Source organism: Megalops cyprinoides, chromosome 14 (assembly GCF_013368585.1).
Source record: "Megalops cyprinoides isolate fMegCyp1 chromosome 14, fMegCyp1.pri, whole genome shotgun sequence".
Taxonomy (NCBI): domain Eukaryota; kingdom Metazoa; phylum Chordata; class Actinopteri; order Elopiformes; family Megalopidae; genus Megalops; species Megalops cyprinoides.
This window is the reverse complement of record NC_050596.1, coordinates 18174370-18190776: the sequence shown is the minus strand read 5'-3', so window position 1 is coordinate 18190776 and position 16407 is coordinate 18174370. Positions and strand designations below refer to the sequence as shown.

Genomic DNA, 16407 nt, shown 5'->3' with positions numbered 1-16407 from the left:
GGGGAGAAACAGAGACATCACATGCAGTAGAGAACTGCAACCACCCAGTGTGGGGCTTGTGTGAGACTGAGCATATGGCTGATCATCTTGGCGGTTTGATGCTTTTGTTAACAACCTGTGAATTCTAATGCAGACAGTGGAGGGCTCAGAGCAGTGTGACACAACACAGAAAGTGTGAAGCTGCTCTGGGTCAGAATTAATCAGGAAGATATTGAATAGTTGTGTTCACATCCATGAAAAAGCCATTAAACAGCTGCTAAAGACTGTCACTAAATGTCTCTTCACTTTACACTATCCGTGCCAAATCAGCCAGAGCTGGTTAAAACAGCACCAGGCAGGCCAGGAAAGACACTATTGATTCATTCTTGCTGTTAGATGCCCTCAGTCTGCACAAGAAATACACAGTCAGCACTTCTGTAGATAGTGAATGTAGTTTCTTCTGCTACTCTTCACAAGTCAAAAAAAATTTTAGGCTAAACATAGCCCATTCATTGTGCACACTACATTTTCCTATCTTGGAATTACATTATAGTAACAGTAAGGAAGTCAAAATGGTGTACTCAGATTTCTATTTGAATGTAGCAGGGACATAAATCTGTTTAAATGCAGAATTTTAAATGCATGCCTAAACATTGTCCTGTTTAAGACTATATGTACTCTACATGTTCTGCTGATTTCCGGATGATTTTACCAATTTTCTGAATAGTTTCCAGTTGTATCCCTTCATTTTTGAGAAGTGAATCTTTATAGTACTGCCTACACTACTTCTACAATTAAGTAAACATGGCTTAGTGGTGTTTGCCAATGGCCAACCAAGATTTTATGTGGCTACCAGCTCAAGGACATCTGTGCACGGCTAATTTGCACAGCAGACCTGGTAGATGTTCTCTGCCATCTCCTCGGTAGTCTGTTGTCAGTTTTATCGGAACTAAATCTAGAACTAGGCTAACCTGATGAGACTGGCAACTCAAGCAGAGACCATGAGAAGACGCAATCACAGCAGCTGCAGTGCAGATGTGAGGAAGCTATTACTCCAGGTCAGAGCTCTGTTCTCACTATCTGTACGCAATGATTTATTGTAGTTGGCCTCACTATGGCAGACCATGATTTGATAAACTGAAATAAAGGCCAAGCAACCAAACCACTCTCTCTGCATTCAATCTGACAGGTGTGCCACTCAAATCTGCTTTCCTTTAAAAACTCACTAAAAGAAAATATAAATCAAATCCATCGAATAGAATCTTTTCACTGAGAACCCAGCTTCACGCTTAAGTGGCATTCTCAGTTTATGGTATGTGTTGGCCTGATAGTTCTATATGATATTTTGATTTAAAAATAGCTTATTGTGGCAAAAATAAATAAATAAATGTGTTTATAATTAGTACAGCATTTTCATATTGAAACACTGCAGTTTAGTTAAAGAAGGAGTTTGTGTAAAACATAAACCACAGATATGTGACACAGATGATCATTTTAAGATGTATTAACAAAGGCACCATTAAGAAAATAAATCATGTGGCTTCCATCCTCTCATTACGCTTCTCTCCCAGTGTATGCCTCAGGCCATGACTACATCCAGCTTGACTCCTCTGTGTGATACTGTCTCGTTGTTTCACCATCAACACTGCTAAATTCAGATTCCACACCACACCACAAGGAGTTTTTCTGAAGTAGTTTAATCACATTAAATGTGCTAGTGATCAGTCCCAGAGAAGGAGGTTGTCAGAGATATGATCCAATTCAGCTGTCACACACATTGCATAATGGCGCTATGGAAATGATTCAAAGTATTAATGCTGTGGAAATGATGATATATGCGATATTGTTAATATTGTCATCAATAGCATTGATTTATTTTTGCAAAACCTATGGTTGCAACTGTATTTCAGTAAACAGAAAGCTATAGGCACTTGTGTATCAAAATAACAAAGCTTCAGGCTATTCTTGTTGGCCCGAGCACAGCTTAGCCGCCTACTCATAATATGTTTGTGCCGATCTTAATGGTGGGGCATAAAAATAAGGGGATCAGGGATCAGCGGTCATCAGTGCACCTCTGGCCCCTTTTTAACATCCATCTACATTTCATCCCGCCACTGGCACTGGTCTCCACCTCAGACTCGGGGAAGGAAGCGCAAGTTGATCGGTTCTGCGGGGATTAGGAGTGTTCGTGTTTTGGGCTCCAGGGAGCGTGCCCTGTCCTCAGGCCGAACCTCATAATGCTGCATCAGCTGCAGGTAAAAGGAGATGGGTCAAAGGGCGACTGAGAGAGGGAGCCCACAGAATAGAACCACACATACAAAAATCAGTAAGTCACAGGATCTTGGGCCTTCCAAACAGCTGACCATACATACTTCTTGATGGCCACATTCTGTTTAAACCCCACCCAAAATGTTCAAACTAAGTAAGCTTTTGAGATTTTAACAAAGTGAGCTTCACTCACCCGGGACAATGCAAAGTACATCTCGAGCTCAGCTACCCTTTTGCCCACACAGGCGCGGACCCCCACTCCAAAGGGGATGGAGCTGTAGGGGTGGTGCTGGGACCGTGCTGGGTCCCCCCTCAGCCAGCGTTCCGGGACAAACCGCTCTGCGTCTGGGAACTCTCCTTCATCATGACTTGCAGCATAGTGACAGAGATGGAACTGAGTCTGGAGAGAGGAGAGAAGAATACATAAGAATGCAAGAAACGGAAGATGGATTGAATTGTAGGCAGAGATACGCAGCTTCACACACCTACCTTTTTGGGAAACCAGTAGTTGTCTACAATAACCTCATTGTCCACGGTCAGACGGCCATTACCAGGAACCACTGGGTACAGCCTAATTACACAGCAAATACAATTGTTGTAACACAATCACAGTAATTCCACCCCTCACACTGTCTAAATGAGGGCGGATGTTTCCACATTATGTGGGCCAGTGCCCCATAACAGAAAAAAAAAACATTGAGTAGACATTGCCTGCAGGCTAAACATGATATCTAGGTGTTAATGTGCTATAGTTTAGCAATTAAACAGTGATATAGCTGAAGCATAACACTGCTTATCACATTATGTACGTATAATGGCATATATTATTGCCTTCATAAAAGAGTTGAGTATACTATAATAATTTATTGTATTTACTGTACATGTACCTTTTTAAATTGTTCTGATGACCTAAAGGGTCCTTTAACTCCTAATTGGAAGTTCCTACTCTACACTATCGCCCCTAGGCGATTCTACAGTTTTGGCTGTGAACATGGATTCAAGGTCAGAATTTGGAGCACGGTTAATGCCATCAAAGTCCTTAAACAAAAAGAATTTGTGAACAAAAGGAGCCAGTCAAGGGCAAACAGTAAGAGTACTGAGTATTAAATCCGAGTGTGCCACATTCTGTCACAGACTGAAGACCAGCCTCTTCAGACTGTACCCCATTTCCCTTGCCCTTGTGTGATCTCCTTTTTCCCTTTTATGTAATTTTTTATGTTATGGATTTGTTGTTTTATTGTAGTTTTTCAGTATCATAATAATGTTGATATTGTGTTTCATTTACATGTTGAAATATACATTTTTTCTCAGCACTGTATTTGACACTGACATATGTTTGAATACACCTAGTTCTGTTCTTGTTTTGTACAAGATTTCATGCTGTTTTGTTAAATGCACTTTGCACTAGCACAGTGGTAGTCTCCTGGATAAGAGTGTCTGCTAAATGAAAAAATGTAAATGCAAATGTAAATGAAGTAACCTCATCTCAGAATGGCTCCTCTGTACAACATATGCTCCAGTATTTCTCTGCTCACAGTCACACTGGTAGAAGTGCCTTTTATTTATCCATGATTATGTGCATTTCAATGGGTAATACCAAGCTTGGGGTATACACACACAATCACACACACACACACACACACACACACACACACACACACACACACACACACAAACACACACACACACACACCTGTAGAATGATAGATTCATGCATACATGCATTTTATCATGCAATCATATATTTATATGCACTTAAGAATTTAAGCACATATCCCATTCATGTATGGCATCAGTAAGTTTGCTCATGGTGTTCCCAAGCTGAGTCCACCAATGAGCAAATAGGTAAACTCAGCATTGTGCAGTCCCAGTATGACCCTCTGATCAGAGAGGAGGCTTTGGATGGGGTGGGATATCTCAGCAGGTGCCCTACCTCAGTGTCTCCTTAATGACTGCCTTCAGGTAAGGCATCCTTTTCAGGTCCTCTGTGGAGGGCAGCTGTTTCCCTGGACACACGGAGGAAACCTCCTGATACAGCCGCTCCTGGACCGCCTCATCCCGGGCCAGGTGATAGAGCGTCCACGACAGGGTGTTGGAGGTCTTGACAGAAAGCCATCGTTTACATTTACAAGACTGTTAGTTGACTTTCTTTTTCTTTATTTCACAGCTTGAAACTATTGAAAGAGTACTGTTAAGTCGCTGGATGATGGCAGTCCCAGACTTGCAGCCTGGAGCAGAGAATTCGGCAGGACAGATTGAATGGCACAGTCTAACAGCAGCATTATCGCAGGGCCTATTGCATGTGTTCTTTCCCTGGCTATGCTCACTGCCTCCCCCTGCTGGCCACACAGCGCACCCTGCTCACCGTGTCGACCCCGCCCAGCAGCAGTTCAGTGATGCTGATGTACACCTCTCCCAGAGACAGCTTGCCGCTGGACAGCAGGTAGGTCAGGTACATCCCCTCCACCTGCTCACCCTGCTTCACCTTGCTGTTGATCTCCTGAACTTTCCTGTCAATCAGACCCCGGGCTGCACACATATGTACATACACACACAGTTCATTTGTTCAGAACTCAGGTAGGCCTGTGATACATAAGAAGGTTAATGATGAGAACAAGCCATTCAGCCCCGCTTGGCATTTTATCTGTAATCTATTCTAGAGTGTAGGACTGTGAAATCCAAAAAAAATGTTATTACAATTACTGTTAATCTGCAGCCACTGCTCAAGTTAACTTGAGTGCTTGAATACTGCTATACTCACACCCACTGGTCTGGAAGTGTCCTTAGCCTGGTGTGACATTGTTGCTCATTTAACTTGAATGGACACACTTGCCCTCTATTGTGCTGAAAGTCACTCTAAATAAGAGCATGTACTAAATGCATGTAAGGTAATGTAATGTAACGCTAATCTACACAACACCATGACTTCAGTCACAGTGATACAGTCTTATCCTGTAATTGCTATGCTTCCTAACTTACTTCCCCTTGTCTTAAAGTCACATTCCTAAAGTCACTCTGACCCTTTCCAGTGGAGGAGCTAAACTATGCCCCCCCCCCCCCCCCCCCAAATCACACCCATTCTGACCCCTCTCAGTTGGAAGGCCGTACCAACATCATAGAGGTCATCCCAGGCTTTGACAAAGCGGGCCCAAAGGGGCAGGACGGCACGAGTCCAGCGGGGGAAGAAGAGGACCGTCTCAGACAGGGTCAGCATGCTGCCCGCAGCAGCGATGAAGCGAAGGGTGTCCTTGGGGATCTCCTCCTGTAGACATCCCAACCGAGTCTCAAACAGGATGGAGGAGATGCCTGGGTATGATAAGCGATAGGAGTGCCAATGTTAAGAGGCATAATTAATTCAAATTGATGGGGAGAGTAATCAAGGCCATCCACAATAGAAACACTTAGAAAAGTTCAACCCAGGGAACAGCAGGAGAAGAGTCTCTATTCCCTGATGGACTTTGTAGAGAAAGGAGTCAAAATGACCCAGCCGCCAGGGGGACTGACCTTCAAAGCCAAACTTGTAGAGTTCCCCCGCGAGGTCGCAGACAGTGGCCTGGTCGTGGCTGCGTAGGCGCAGGAGTTCCAGACGTTGCAGCAAGTCACTCACCACCTGGTGAATCACTGGTGCATATGCAGAGACCTCCTTCAGCTTCAGCATCTTAGGGTTCAGCGCACTGCGGATGCGGTACCACTCCGGGCCCTTGCTGAGGGGAATGGTACGGCAAGGTGTTTGGAAAAACACTCTCATAGCATGACGCAGCTCAAATACATTATTAGTGCTTTAAAACCACATCAAATGGGATTGGTATTACTGTTACATTACATTCATTTAGCAGGTGCTCTTATCCAGAGCATACAAGTAGCAGGTGTTAGGGGGGCAGGGAGTGAGGTAGGAGCAAAATGCAGTCTGAAGGGGTGGGTCTTTATCTGCTTCGGACGATGGCCAGTGATTCCGCTGCCCTGACCCCCGTGGGGATTCCACCACTGAGAGACCAGTACAGACAAGGAGGTGAACAGTAATTTGCCATTACTGTTCACCAAGAGAGGATGTGAGACCCAGGGTGTCCCAGTCACTCACTCGACGTGCAGCCCGTACGCTTGTCCTCGCAGGTCCCGGTACTCCCTCCAGTGCGGCAGGTCGGTCCGGATGGGGTATCGCCCCTCCTGTCGGATCACCTGCTCGATCAGCTGCGGGGACGCCACGTTCACCACGTCGAAGGGGCCGAACCGCGAGCGCCAGATGGGACCGTACCGCTTCCGGTGTTCAACCTGAAGGCGGGAACCGGGTCAGAATGGACCTGTGCAAATTACAGCTTACACAAGACATTCCAATCTCCAATCTAAGCAGTAGTCTTTGCTCCAAAGCCCGCCCTGAAATATACCGCTGAAGAACAGAGAAACTCAGAATGTGTGTATGCTGTGTGTGTGTGTTGTAAATGTGCCCCTGGTTATCGGAAAGATAAATGCAGCCCATCCAAAGAACACATAAATCAGGAACTGCATCAGGCCTAGTACACTTCCTTCTAAATGGGACTTTATTTCACAATCACTTTATCACTCTGTTTCCTGACCCTGTATGGAGCATTGGCCTGTAATGGAACGATACAGCTGTGCAATAAGGTGTAAGAATTAGGTCAGGTGTATCAGACACTCAGCTTTCAAGGTCAAAAGCACTAATCAGTGTGGATTCATATCCGGATATATCATTCTGGTGTTTTTAATGTTTTGTTTTTTACAATGAAAGACTAATAGAAGAGACTAATTGTTAACACCTACAGACCAGTAGAACAATACAGTGGTCAATACCACAGTATCTGTTGCCTCTGATTCTTTTTCTATGTAAAAATTGTGTTGCCCATTAAAAAAAACACTCACCCTCAAAGCCTCTGAGATAAGAACCATAAAAACACCCACTGATATAACAGTTTATGTAATTATTTGAGCCAAATCAACAGCTTTTTGAAAACAGGTTGTTGCAAATGTAAATGAATCTAATTTTTAAAGGCAATACCCCTGTTTGCTTAACAGCTTGCTTGATTATCAGACTGTAGAACATTAGCATCAGTGCACGATGCCAGTGCTGACACATTGTGCTAAGAAATTAGCCTGGTCATTCTAAATTAGCTAAAAACCATGTCACCTCTACCTGCATAGCATGACTCTTGTCAGCATATCCCTTCACAAATAGCCAATAGGCAGTGGTAGCGAGACTTGGTCCAGGCAGGTCATCGATGGTCTTGTACTTCCCTGTAACTTCAGTCGAGGCTTGCAAATTTAAGTCACTGGTTCCAGATTTCAGCCTGCAAATTGTAGTGTCCAGTGTCGCGGCCAAGGTCCGGCCGCAGAATGCGGGAAGCAGGGCAGGTCGGAACGCCACGGCGGCACACATGCTTACAGCAAAGCTGCACTGCACTAAATGAATGTAAACAGGATGATCTCCAGCCAGCTGTATTCAAGGGCAAAGTTTCAAACAAATCGGGACACACCCACAAGCAGTTTTTTTTTAAGTCACATTGCTGATCAGTAATAGGAAAAAACAATATGGGTAACCAAAGGCGTGCTATATAGGTCCATGTATGTATGTTGTTACTTTATTTACATTGTATGTAAGCACATATGCTACTCCACCCTGCAATCTACTGAGTAGTACAGCTGTGTGTATGAACTGTGGAGTGACCTTTGAACTCCCTGCACAGAGATCTACCTGATGCAACATAGTAGGACCTGTAATACACAGTTCTCCACAGAGTGGCAGTAAAAGACCACTCATGCTAAGAGGTCACTGTAGATGCTGTCACATATGTGTGTTACAGAAGAGGTGTAAGCATATTCTTACAATAAAGCAAGACACATCGAAGTGAAATAAATCTCTTTATTGTCTTTGTAATTTTTATTAACACTCTACAAAATGACAGCTCCCACAGATGTCCCCATGATCTCTTCAATAAACCTGAAACCATAAAGTTCCCGGCCCTCTTCTGCTCAAGGGACGAGTGATCAGAGGTCTTATTCAGAACAAGAGGCTGCTCCCTCTCACAGCTCACATGCATCAGCTCTCAGTATTAAACAAAACAGAACAAAAACTTAATGCTTAAAATGATATTCCTATGCATACTTGACATAAACAGGCTTATTGGTCACAAATCATATATAAACATAGCTTCTTTTACAACAGGTCAAGAACAGGGCTGAGGGACACCCCAGTTAAGCATAAATTCATTCTGTAACAATTGAGCATAGTTTAAATGTCTGCATCTGTACATCTGTTTTCTGGAATAGTCGTCCAGTCAGAATGTGCTAGGTGTGTCATGCACTGTGTGAAGCGGTACAGTGGCCCCGCCCACACGCACTGACACAAGCCCACACATGCAGCATGTGCAAGAATACAGTGCAGGCGCATCTATCAGTGCAGTAAGAGCCCTGCTGCAGAAGCGGACTGGGCTATGGCCTTTAAACATAGGGGAAATTTTTTAAAGTTCCCATTGAACCATTTTGATGACTCATGCCTTTTTCCATATGAATGAACTAAGAAGCAGTGTCCCTTCCTGTGAGTGCCATATTACCCATGCTAATCTTTATCACTCTGTCTCCCAAAATATCAGCCATTATGCATTTTTCACACACAGTTATGCACAAATAGACCAAACTAAATCAATATGAATAAGACCAAAAACTACACATCAGCAAGAATAAAGTGGGACACTGCCATCTTGAGGTGGAGATTAGGAATTACATTCCTGTGAGATCCCCAAGCAGAGCTGCCACAGTACATGACTTTTCTTCTAGTATACACAATGAGAGTGTCAAATCATAGTCTACCAATATGTGCAAAAAGTTCAAAATTAATTGGGGAAAAAGCACATGCAACTGCATTGAGGCAACTGAGAATACATACAAAGACATGAAGAACAGCTCATAACTGTTTTCTCTACCCAGAAAGAAGTACACAATAAATCACAGTGAAAATGTGTGATTAGACCACAAGTACCTGCAAGACATGTCACATACACTGAAAGTTCTGTGCCACAGTGTTCCATACATAGCACTTATAATTTCATAACAAACTGTGTGCAACCAAATAAAGCTTTATTGAATGTAATCTTTAAAAAGTAAAAGTTTATCTGTAGACAGATTGTTAATGGATTTCTAAATAACTGTTCCTCAAAGTCATATTGATTATATAATGTCAGTGGGAATAACTAGCATCTACCTGCCTGTAAAGACATTGTCATGCATTTGCAAAGATGCCCATTATTTTACTGCAAAACAAAAAATGTATAAATTTACGAACATATAAAATTAAAGCTATTGGTGGTGTGTCTGTTCAAACAAATATAAGGAGGTATAGGGTAATTAAAACACAAAGTTAACTTAGATGCAGGCTCCAGCCCCTGTTCTGAGGACTGCAGGTAAGGGACTTTGTATGCGTCAGGTTCTCCGTTTGCTTAATGAAACATCATATAACACTTGTCACTCTCTGTCAAAGCTAAACTGAGAAATCAGACACAAACTATAAACTCATAAACATGGTGCTAAAAATCAGCTGGTAAGAGAGAAAGAGTGGCAAGGGAGGCAGTGTAGCATAGTGGTTAAGGAGCAGGACTCTGCTGGAACACTGCTGCTGTACCCTTGGGCAAGGTACTTAACCCCCAATTGCCTCAGTAAATATCCAGCTGTATAAATGGATAACATTGTAAAGAACTGTAACCTATGTAAGTTGCTTTGGATAAAAGCGTCTGCTAAATGAATAAATGTAAAGAAAACAAACGTAGCATAAAAAGACAACACACTTCATTTACCAACAATGACGAGAAAAAGCAACACCAAACTCCCTGCTGCCACACGACCAATGCATACATAAGATTGCAAGTCTTACTTGTCCAGCAGGCTGTCAGGGGAGGGACACCTACCACAGGCAGTATTCACTGCAGAATTTTTGTGAGTAATTACAACTGTAGCTAGCTCACCAGCTAAATAGCTACTTAGCTAGCAAACTGAACACTATTCTGATACACTGTTACATAGCCTCAGTATTTCACAGATAAGATACTGATTAAATTCAGCATGTTTTTTCTTGTCTGTCCCTGTGAAGACAGTGTTGTCCACGTCCTCAAGTGATGGCAAAAACTCCAGGGGTGAGGTGGACCTCATGGGTAAAAACACTGAATTCCACATTCTGCAGGGAACTGAGCACTATTACTTTCTCATGGTTTTTATTTTAACTTAAGAGTAAAGATTTTATTTTAACCTAGCAGTTTTAACTCAATATTGTATATTAAGCCTCAACATTTCTCTTTAGAACTTCAGAATTAAGAATTAAAGAATTACGAATTAAAACCAGGAAATAATTAGAAGCATACAGATGCAATAACTGTGTATGACACAATTTCTATGTTGTCATAATAAGATTTAGAAATTATAGAAGAAAACTAAATCTATTAAAAAAACAATGAGTGATTATGTATACACTCATATACTAAAAGGCTCAGACGATAATAACATTTGGATCAGCAGTAGTAATATACGGGCAAACCTAACTAATGGGAAAAGTCCTGCCAGGTGACAAAGGTCACAAGTGACTGAGGAAACTAAGCCTTTAATCAGGGTGTTCGCAAGTGACTGCAGACCTGTTTCTTGGGTGAGGAGACCTCTCACTTGCTCAGATCAGTCAGGGACATGGCAGAGCGGTTGCAGCGATGTCTCACTGCCAAGTCCTGCATGACTGAGCTCAAAATCTCCTGCTCATCTGCAGGAGTGGGGAGAGCAATTAAAATGAGATTACATGGCGTGTGCAATGCTCAGAAGTTGTTTGACTGAAAAAAGGCATTCACAAACACAATTCCCATAAATAATGCAGCTTGAAAGCACCCTAACAGTTTGTGGGCTGGGACAAAAAAAAATCTCAACACAATACAATATTTCTGTACAGAGTCCAAGAGAGCTGACACTCAGCTGATGACACTTACCCATCATGTAACGATTGACAGAAACAAGCACAATCCAGCCGTATATCACTTCCTGACAGCACTGCTTCGCCCATATTCACTTCTGAGGTATTTGCAAAATTTGTAATTTGTCCAAAGCAGCACTGCCAGTCCATTAAAAAAATGACTTGATTTATCTTGCATTGGTTGATAAACATGATAATTTTCCAACTGGTACAGGTATATGGTTTAATATGGACATTAATGTGCACTTGTTTTCAACATGAATTAAATGCTAAAATGATTTTTTTATTATTATTATTATAATCACTGGTGGTTAGGGTTGCAAAATTCTGTGAATTTTCAAAATGGGGAATTTTCTATAAGAATCGACCAGAATTATGGGAATTAATGGGAATTTGGGGAAATTTATGCAAATTAAGGGTTTTTTTTGTTTTTTTGCACACTGACTGCTTTTTCCCTCTGAGCTTTCGTCTTTAACATTAATTGAAATGTATCGCATAGTACAAATAAAAACAGGCTTTAAATGCTTTTTTAGGCTTTGGCTTTGATTGTTAATGAAGTAAAACTAAACTTCTTAGCATTTACTTGAACATTTTTAACATTTTTCACTTGTTTTATATCCTTTTATTTTTGTTATAAGGTAAAATATCATGTAAACTACACCAAAATGAAAATGTCTCAAACCAAATTTAGGTACAAAAATAAAGCTCAGTTGTGGCAGCACATTCACTGTCCCAGTTCCAAGCTCAGTTACACTCTTGACACACTCTTCAGAGTATCATATTCAGATTATTTTACATGTTATCACTACACGTACCACCAGCAAATTACCTCATCCACAGGACCACTCACCCCTAAGTTGAACACTAGTTGCAGGTAGTTGGAGGATTTAAACTTCCTGGAGTGCATGTGATGAAAGCACAATCTGTCCCCGTTACAGGGTACCTAATCACTCATCTGAGATGTCAGAATTCAGGTTTGTTCATGGAACTTTGTGCGTAAAATCAACCTATGATCCAGCAATTAGCAAAATGTTTAAATGATAGAGAAGTTTGATCCAAACTAAGAATACAGTGTTTCCATGTACAGGATTTTTTCATAGACAGATTCCTAAAACTTTTAAGACAAAATTCTCATGGTAAATTTCCATAGAAAATGTTTATATTTACAGGAAAGTTTCCACCTTTTTGCAACCCTACCTGGTGGTGCAGTAACATAAAATATTAGAATTATGGCTTTACAGACAAACAGACAGTGGCATCTTTACTTTTCCTCAAAAAGCACTGAAATAAAACAAATGTCAAAAATGTACTTGGAGACAAGAAAGTTAAATCATACATGAATACTTATTTCATTGGTTAACAGTAAGGAAAAAATGCAATAAAGTGGGTTATTTCTGCAATTTGCAACTAAGGTAGGGAAAACAAGTCTAATGTTTTCTCTCATCATTACCTGACCTGTTCTTCTCTGAGCCTATGTGTTTACTCCTGGCCAGTTCTCCTTTTCTGACCCCCTCTTTTGCTAAAAGGCTTACCGTGATAGAAGGATACTAAAACTCACCTAATAAATCTGTACATTGCGTTACACAGTAAGTCACCTAAGGTTTGTCTAACCATCTAGAGGGCAAACAAAAGCCAATTTTCTAATTTACTAATTTGACAGAGCCAGTTGAAGGTGATTACAGCCTTTATAGACGGAAAAGCGCAAGTACATTAAATCATATAAAATTTAGAAACTAAGTTAAATTTAGAAAAAACACAGTAAACAACAGATTTAGCTAATTAATGAAAAGAACAGCTCTTGCCATATATATAGTTCCAGTGATTTGTCTTGATTTGAAACTAATAATTCTGTAATAATTCTAATAATTCTACACAAGTTAATTTTAAACAATCAAAAAGCTAGAATTTACATAAAATCTGTAACTTTTCTATCAATAATTCTTAAATACAGAGTGTACAAAAACATGACACCCTTAGCTTAGAATAAGAAGCATGCAAACAAACGCATTCAAGAAAAGTCACAGATAAAAGGGACAGGAAAAGTGGTTGCTGAGGAACAGGGCTGCATTGGCCATTTTCCCCAGATCCACTCATGATAAATGTACAAAAGTAGCAGGTATGGTGTCCCCAAAATCTCCCATCATCTTACCTGAGCAATATTTGTTTCTTACAGGAGCCATCATCATACAACTTTATACCCACTTAATTATAAAATTGCCTCATGTGCTTGTCACTCTCGCTGATAGTTCTAACGTCACCTGACTACCTATAAAATTACAGCCTACTAGGAAATGAAAAGCTTTAAACTGGCTTGGCCCCGTGTACTGGAATGACATCTTAATCTCGTATTATCCTCCATGATTCTTCCATTCACAACAAATTCACAAAGTGCTCCTTGTTCTTCCAAACTTTGAAGAAAGCCAGTTTTTTCTTGCATGTGCCAAAACTGTGGAATAATGTACAATGTTCAAATTTGTTGTAAAAAGCTTCTTATGTGCTGCAGCACAGGCTGTATGTGACTGAAATTCCTAGAAAGTTGAGATTGATAATCAGGGAGCGCCCACTGCCAACTGGCCCGTGGAAAGGATCCCAATCTTCATCCATCGTATAATCGAGTTTGTGAGATCCAAGGAGTTCTCTGGCACAGCCAGCCAGTGGCTCCCTGATCGATAATCTCTTTTCTGTTGGATTACAAAGATGCACTACGCAATTGACACTGAGCATCCTCTATAATGCAACCTCATCTCTCCTAACCTCACACAAATGCCCTCCCGGTAAACACAACAATCTGAGGGTGTAGTGAAGATACCAGCTCCTGCTGAGGTGATACTCAGAAATCTTCATCTGAAACACGTGGTCCATGTCATGCCTTTCTTCATATTCATTACAATCCAATCTGTAGAAATCCTCAACAAGATAAAATGAGGACATGGATGAACTCTGACCAGATGGGGGATGGGCACCCCTACTGAGTCTGGTTATGCCAGAGTTTTCTTCCCCCAGACCCCAGTATCTGACATTGGCATCAGAGTCTTGATGTCCTCACATGGGATGTGTCAACATGATTTATTAGCAGAAGACCAGACCAGACAAGACCAGGAACTGACCTGCCCCTTGAAAACAACTGCAACTGCCATATTGTACTATTATGTGATTACAAACAGCAATAACTAAATATTACCATTTTTTATTGTTTTGTCAATTTCACACAAATGGTACACATTGCGCACACAATGGCACACAAACATAACATCAAAAAGACCAACCCCTCACACCAGCTTTTTGTATAGGCATACATTCATTAACTGTTCACAGCACTTTCTGGCACAAAATTATTTGAATCCAGGCTGAAAATATGTTTTACCTGCTGAGGGACTTCATGTTACAGTAGAGACATAAGTGGTCTGACCCCAAGTCCAAACAGGTGTTTAAACGATGAAATTAAACAACGTTTTGTGAATAAACCTTTTCTTTTGATCGTTTTGACACTGGTCTCAATGAATCACCTTGACAGAATAAGTGCTGATAATGTAGCTGAAGTTCTGAGTAAGTCTTGTGCAGTCTCTCCACAGCGCAGAAGTTACTGTTTGAGCTTTACATGTGACTTGTTCATAGCTTGAGCTAAGTTTCAACCACTAATTCCAATTCCCTGTTTTAGAAAATGCCATTTTGGCCATAATTTGTGCATCTCTAAGTCACGTCTACAATCATTAAGTATTAAATAATTGCCCAGACCCCATATGCGTGAACAAATCATACAGCATACTTAGGACATCGAGACGCATCGTTCCTTTTCAGGGTAGCTTCAACAGCTAATCAAACATTTTTAATACGTCCCACTCAAAATGGTTTGTGTGGAAGACCCAGTTTCCATTTCAATATCACAGAAAAATAGATCTAAAGGAGAACTTGCGTCGCTGCAGCATAGACTTACTTAGTAAGACACTGCGTGAAGACAGCATCTTAACAAACTTCAGACTGCGAATAAGAAACCAGCCTGTTTATCCGAACAGCCTACTTGAGAAGCTTCTCAAGAGAAACCGCTCGGATAGGATGCTGCCTATACGGGACCATCTTCAGCCGTGTCTAAAACCTTGAAATCCAGTTTATTTTATATGATGGCTAACTGCCGAGACACGCTAGCTGTCTAACGTGATAGCTACGCCTATCGTATTTAGTTTAGCTTTGTTTGAAGTTTTGTTTTAGGCTGTTAATTTCGAAATGTCCGTAATGTTAACAGTCACAGTTAGTTGCCAGCTAGTTGGGTAACATTACCCACCTGATAACCAATTAACTAGCAGCTAGCTATAGCTGGTGGTCTGACTATAGTGAACAAATAATTAGCTGGTTAGCCAGCTAAATAGAGCGAATAGAACGTTAGCCGAGTCGAATGAAATCAGATAGCTACCTCCACATTTGTCTAATATTCTGAAATACGGAAAATTTGCTCCATTTCTAGCTGGCTGGCTAGCTAACTAACTAGCGACCTGGGCGAGATCTTTCCTTTTACTTCTCCATCAATGAATTTTAAAATCATCAACGACTGTCTCTTTGCATCTGTTAAAAGGCTCTTTAAAATGTTCGAAATTCCCCCAATGGTGACAACCATGCAAACGCTATTGCAACAATTCGGTGATATATTTCTTGAGGGTTTTTGACACTTGTTTTAGTTCTTGATAAGATCTCATTGACGTTATATGTTATATGTCAATACAACGTTATATGACGTTGTATTTCAGCAAAACATGGTCAAAATATTGAGTCATATTTTTGATGTGTGATTTTTGTGTTGCGCGACGTTGTGCAGCTTCTTGACCAATGAATTTTCATTAAAGAGAAGTAGAAGCAACACGTTTATAGGCAACCTGAGTATATTAAGATAACAAAGTAGTTTGTTAACCATTTCTGCTCGGAACAAATTATGAGAGGGAAAGAAAAAAATAAAATAACATTTCAACACTCCAAAGCAAGTGAGATAGAGAATGAATACAGAAAATAAGGACTTCTTTGTCTTTGCTGACCTGCCCTCAAACTCTGTTGCTGCATCCTCCGTCGTTAATACTTGTAGCCTACTGCTTGGTTTGTCCTTTTCCTCTGGATCCTTTGTCCGGGTGTTCTGCTAAGGTCTCCCTCTGTACCCTGAGATTATTATCTACGCATAAACTTTTCCTGTTTGTTCTGATATTGATTTATCAAACTCCTGCTTTTAT

The 16407-nt window shown here is 41.0% G+C and overlaps 1 protein-coding gene across 1 annotated transcript; it reads right to left on the bottom strand.

Annotated features, from left to right (window-relative positions):
• Nucleotides 1–2111: 2111 nt before the first annotated feature.
• LOC118789275 (cytochrome P450 27C1-like) lies at nucleotides 2112–7636 on the bottom strand. Its single transcript, XM_036545617.1, has 9 exons — nucleotides 7394–7636; nucleotides 6326–6516; nucleotides 5752–5951; nucleotides 5356–5553; nucleotides 4613–4776; nucleotides 4181–4347; nucleotides 2737–2818; nucleotides 2441–2647; nucleotides 2112–2228 (listed from the first exon to the last, which is right to left on the bottom strand). Exons 1-9 carry the CDS (start codon nucleotides 7634–7636, stop codon nucleotides 2112–2114), a joined length of 1569 nt encoding a protein of 522 aa, XP_036401510.1.
• Nucleotides 7637–16407: the final 8771 nt, after the last annotated feature.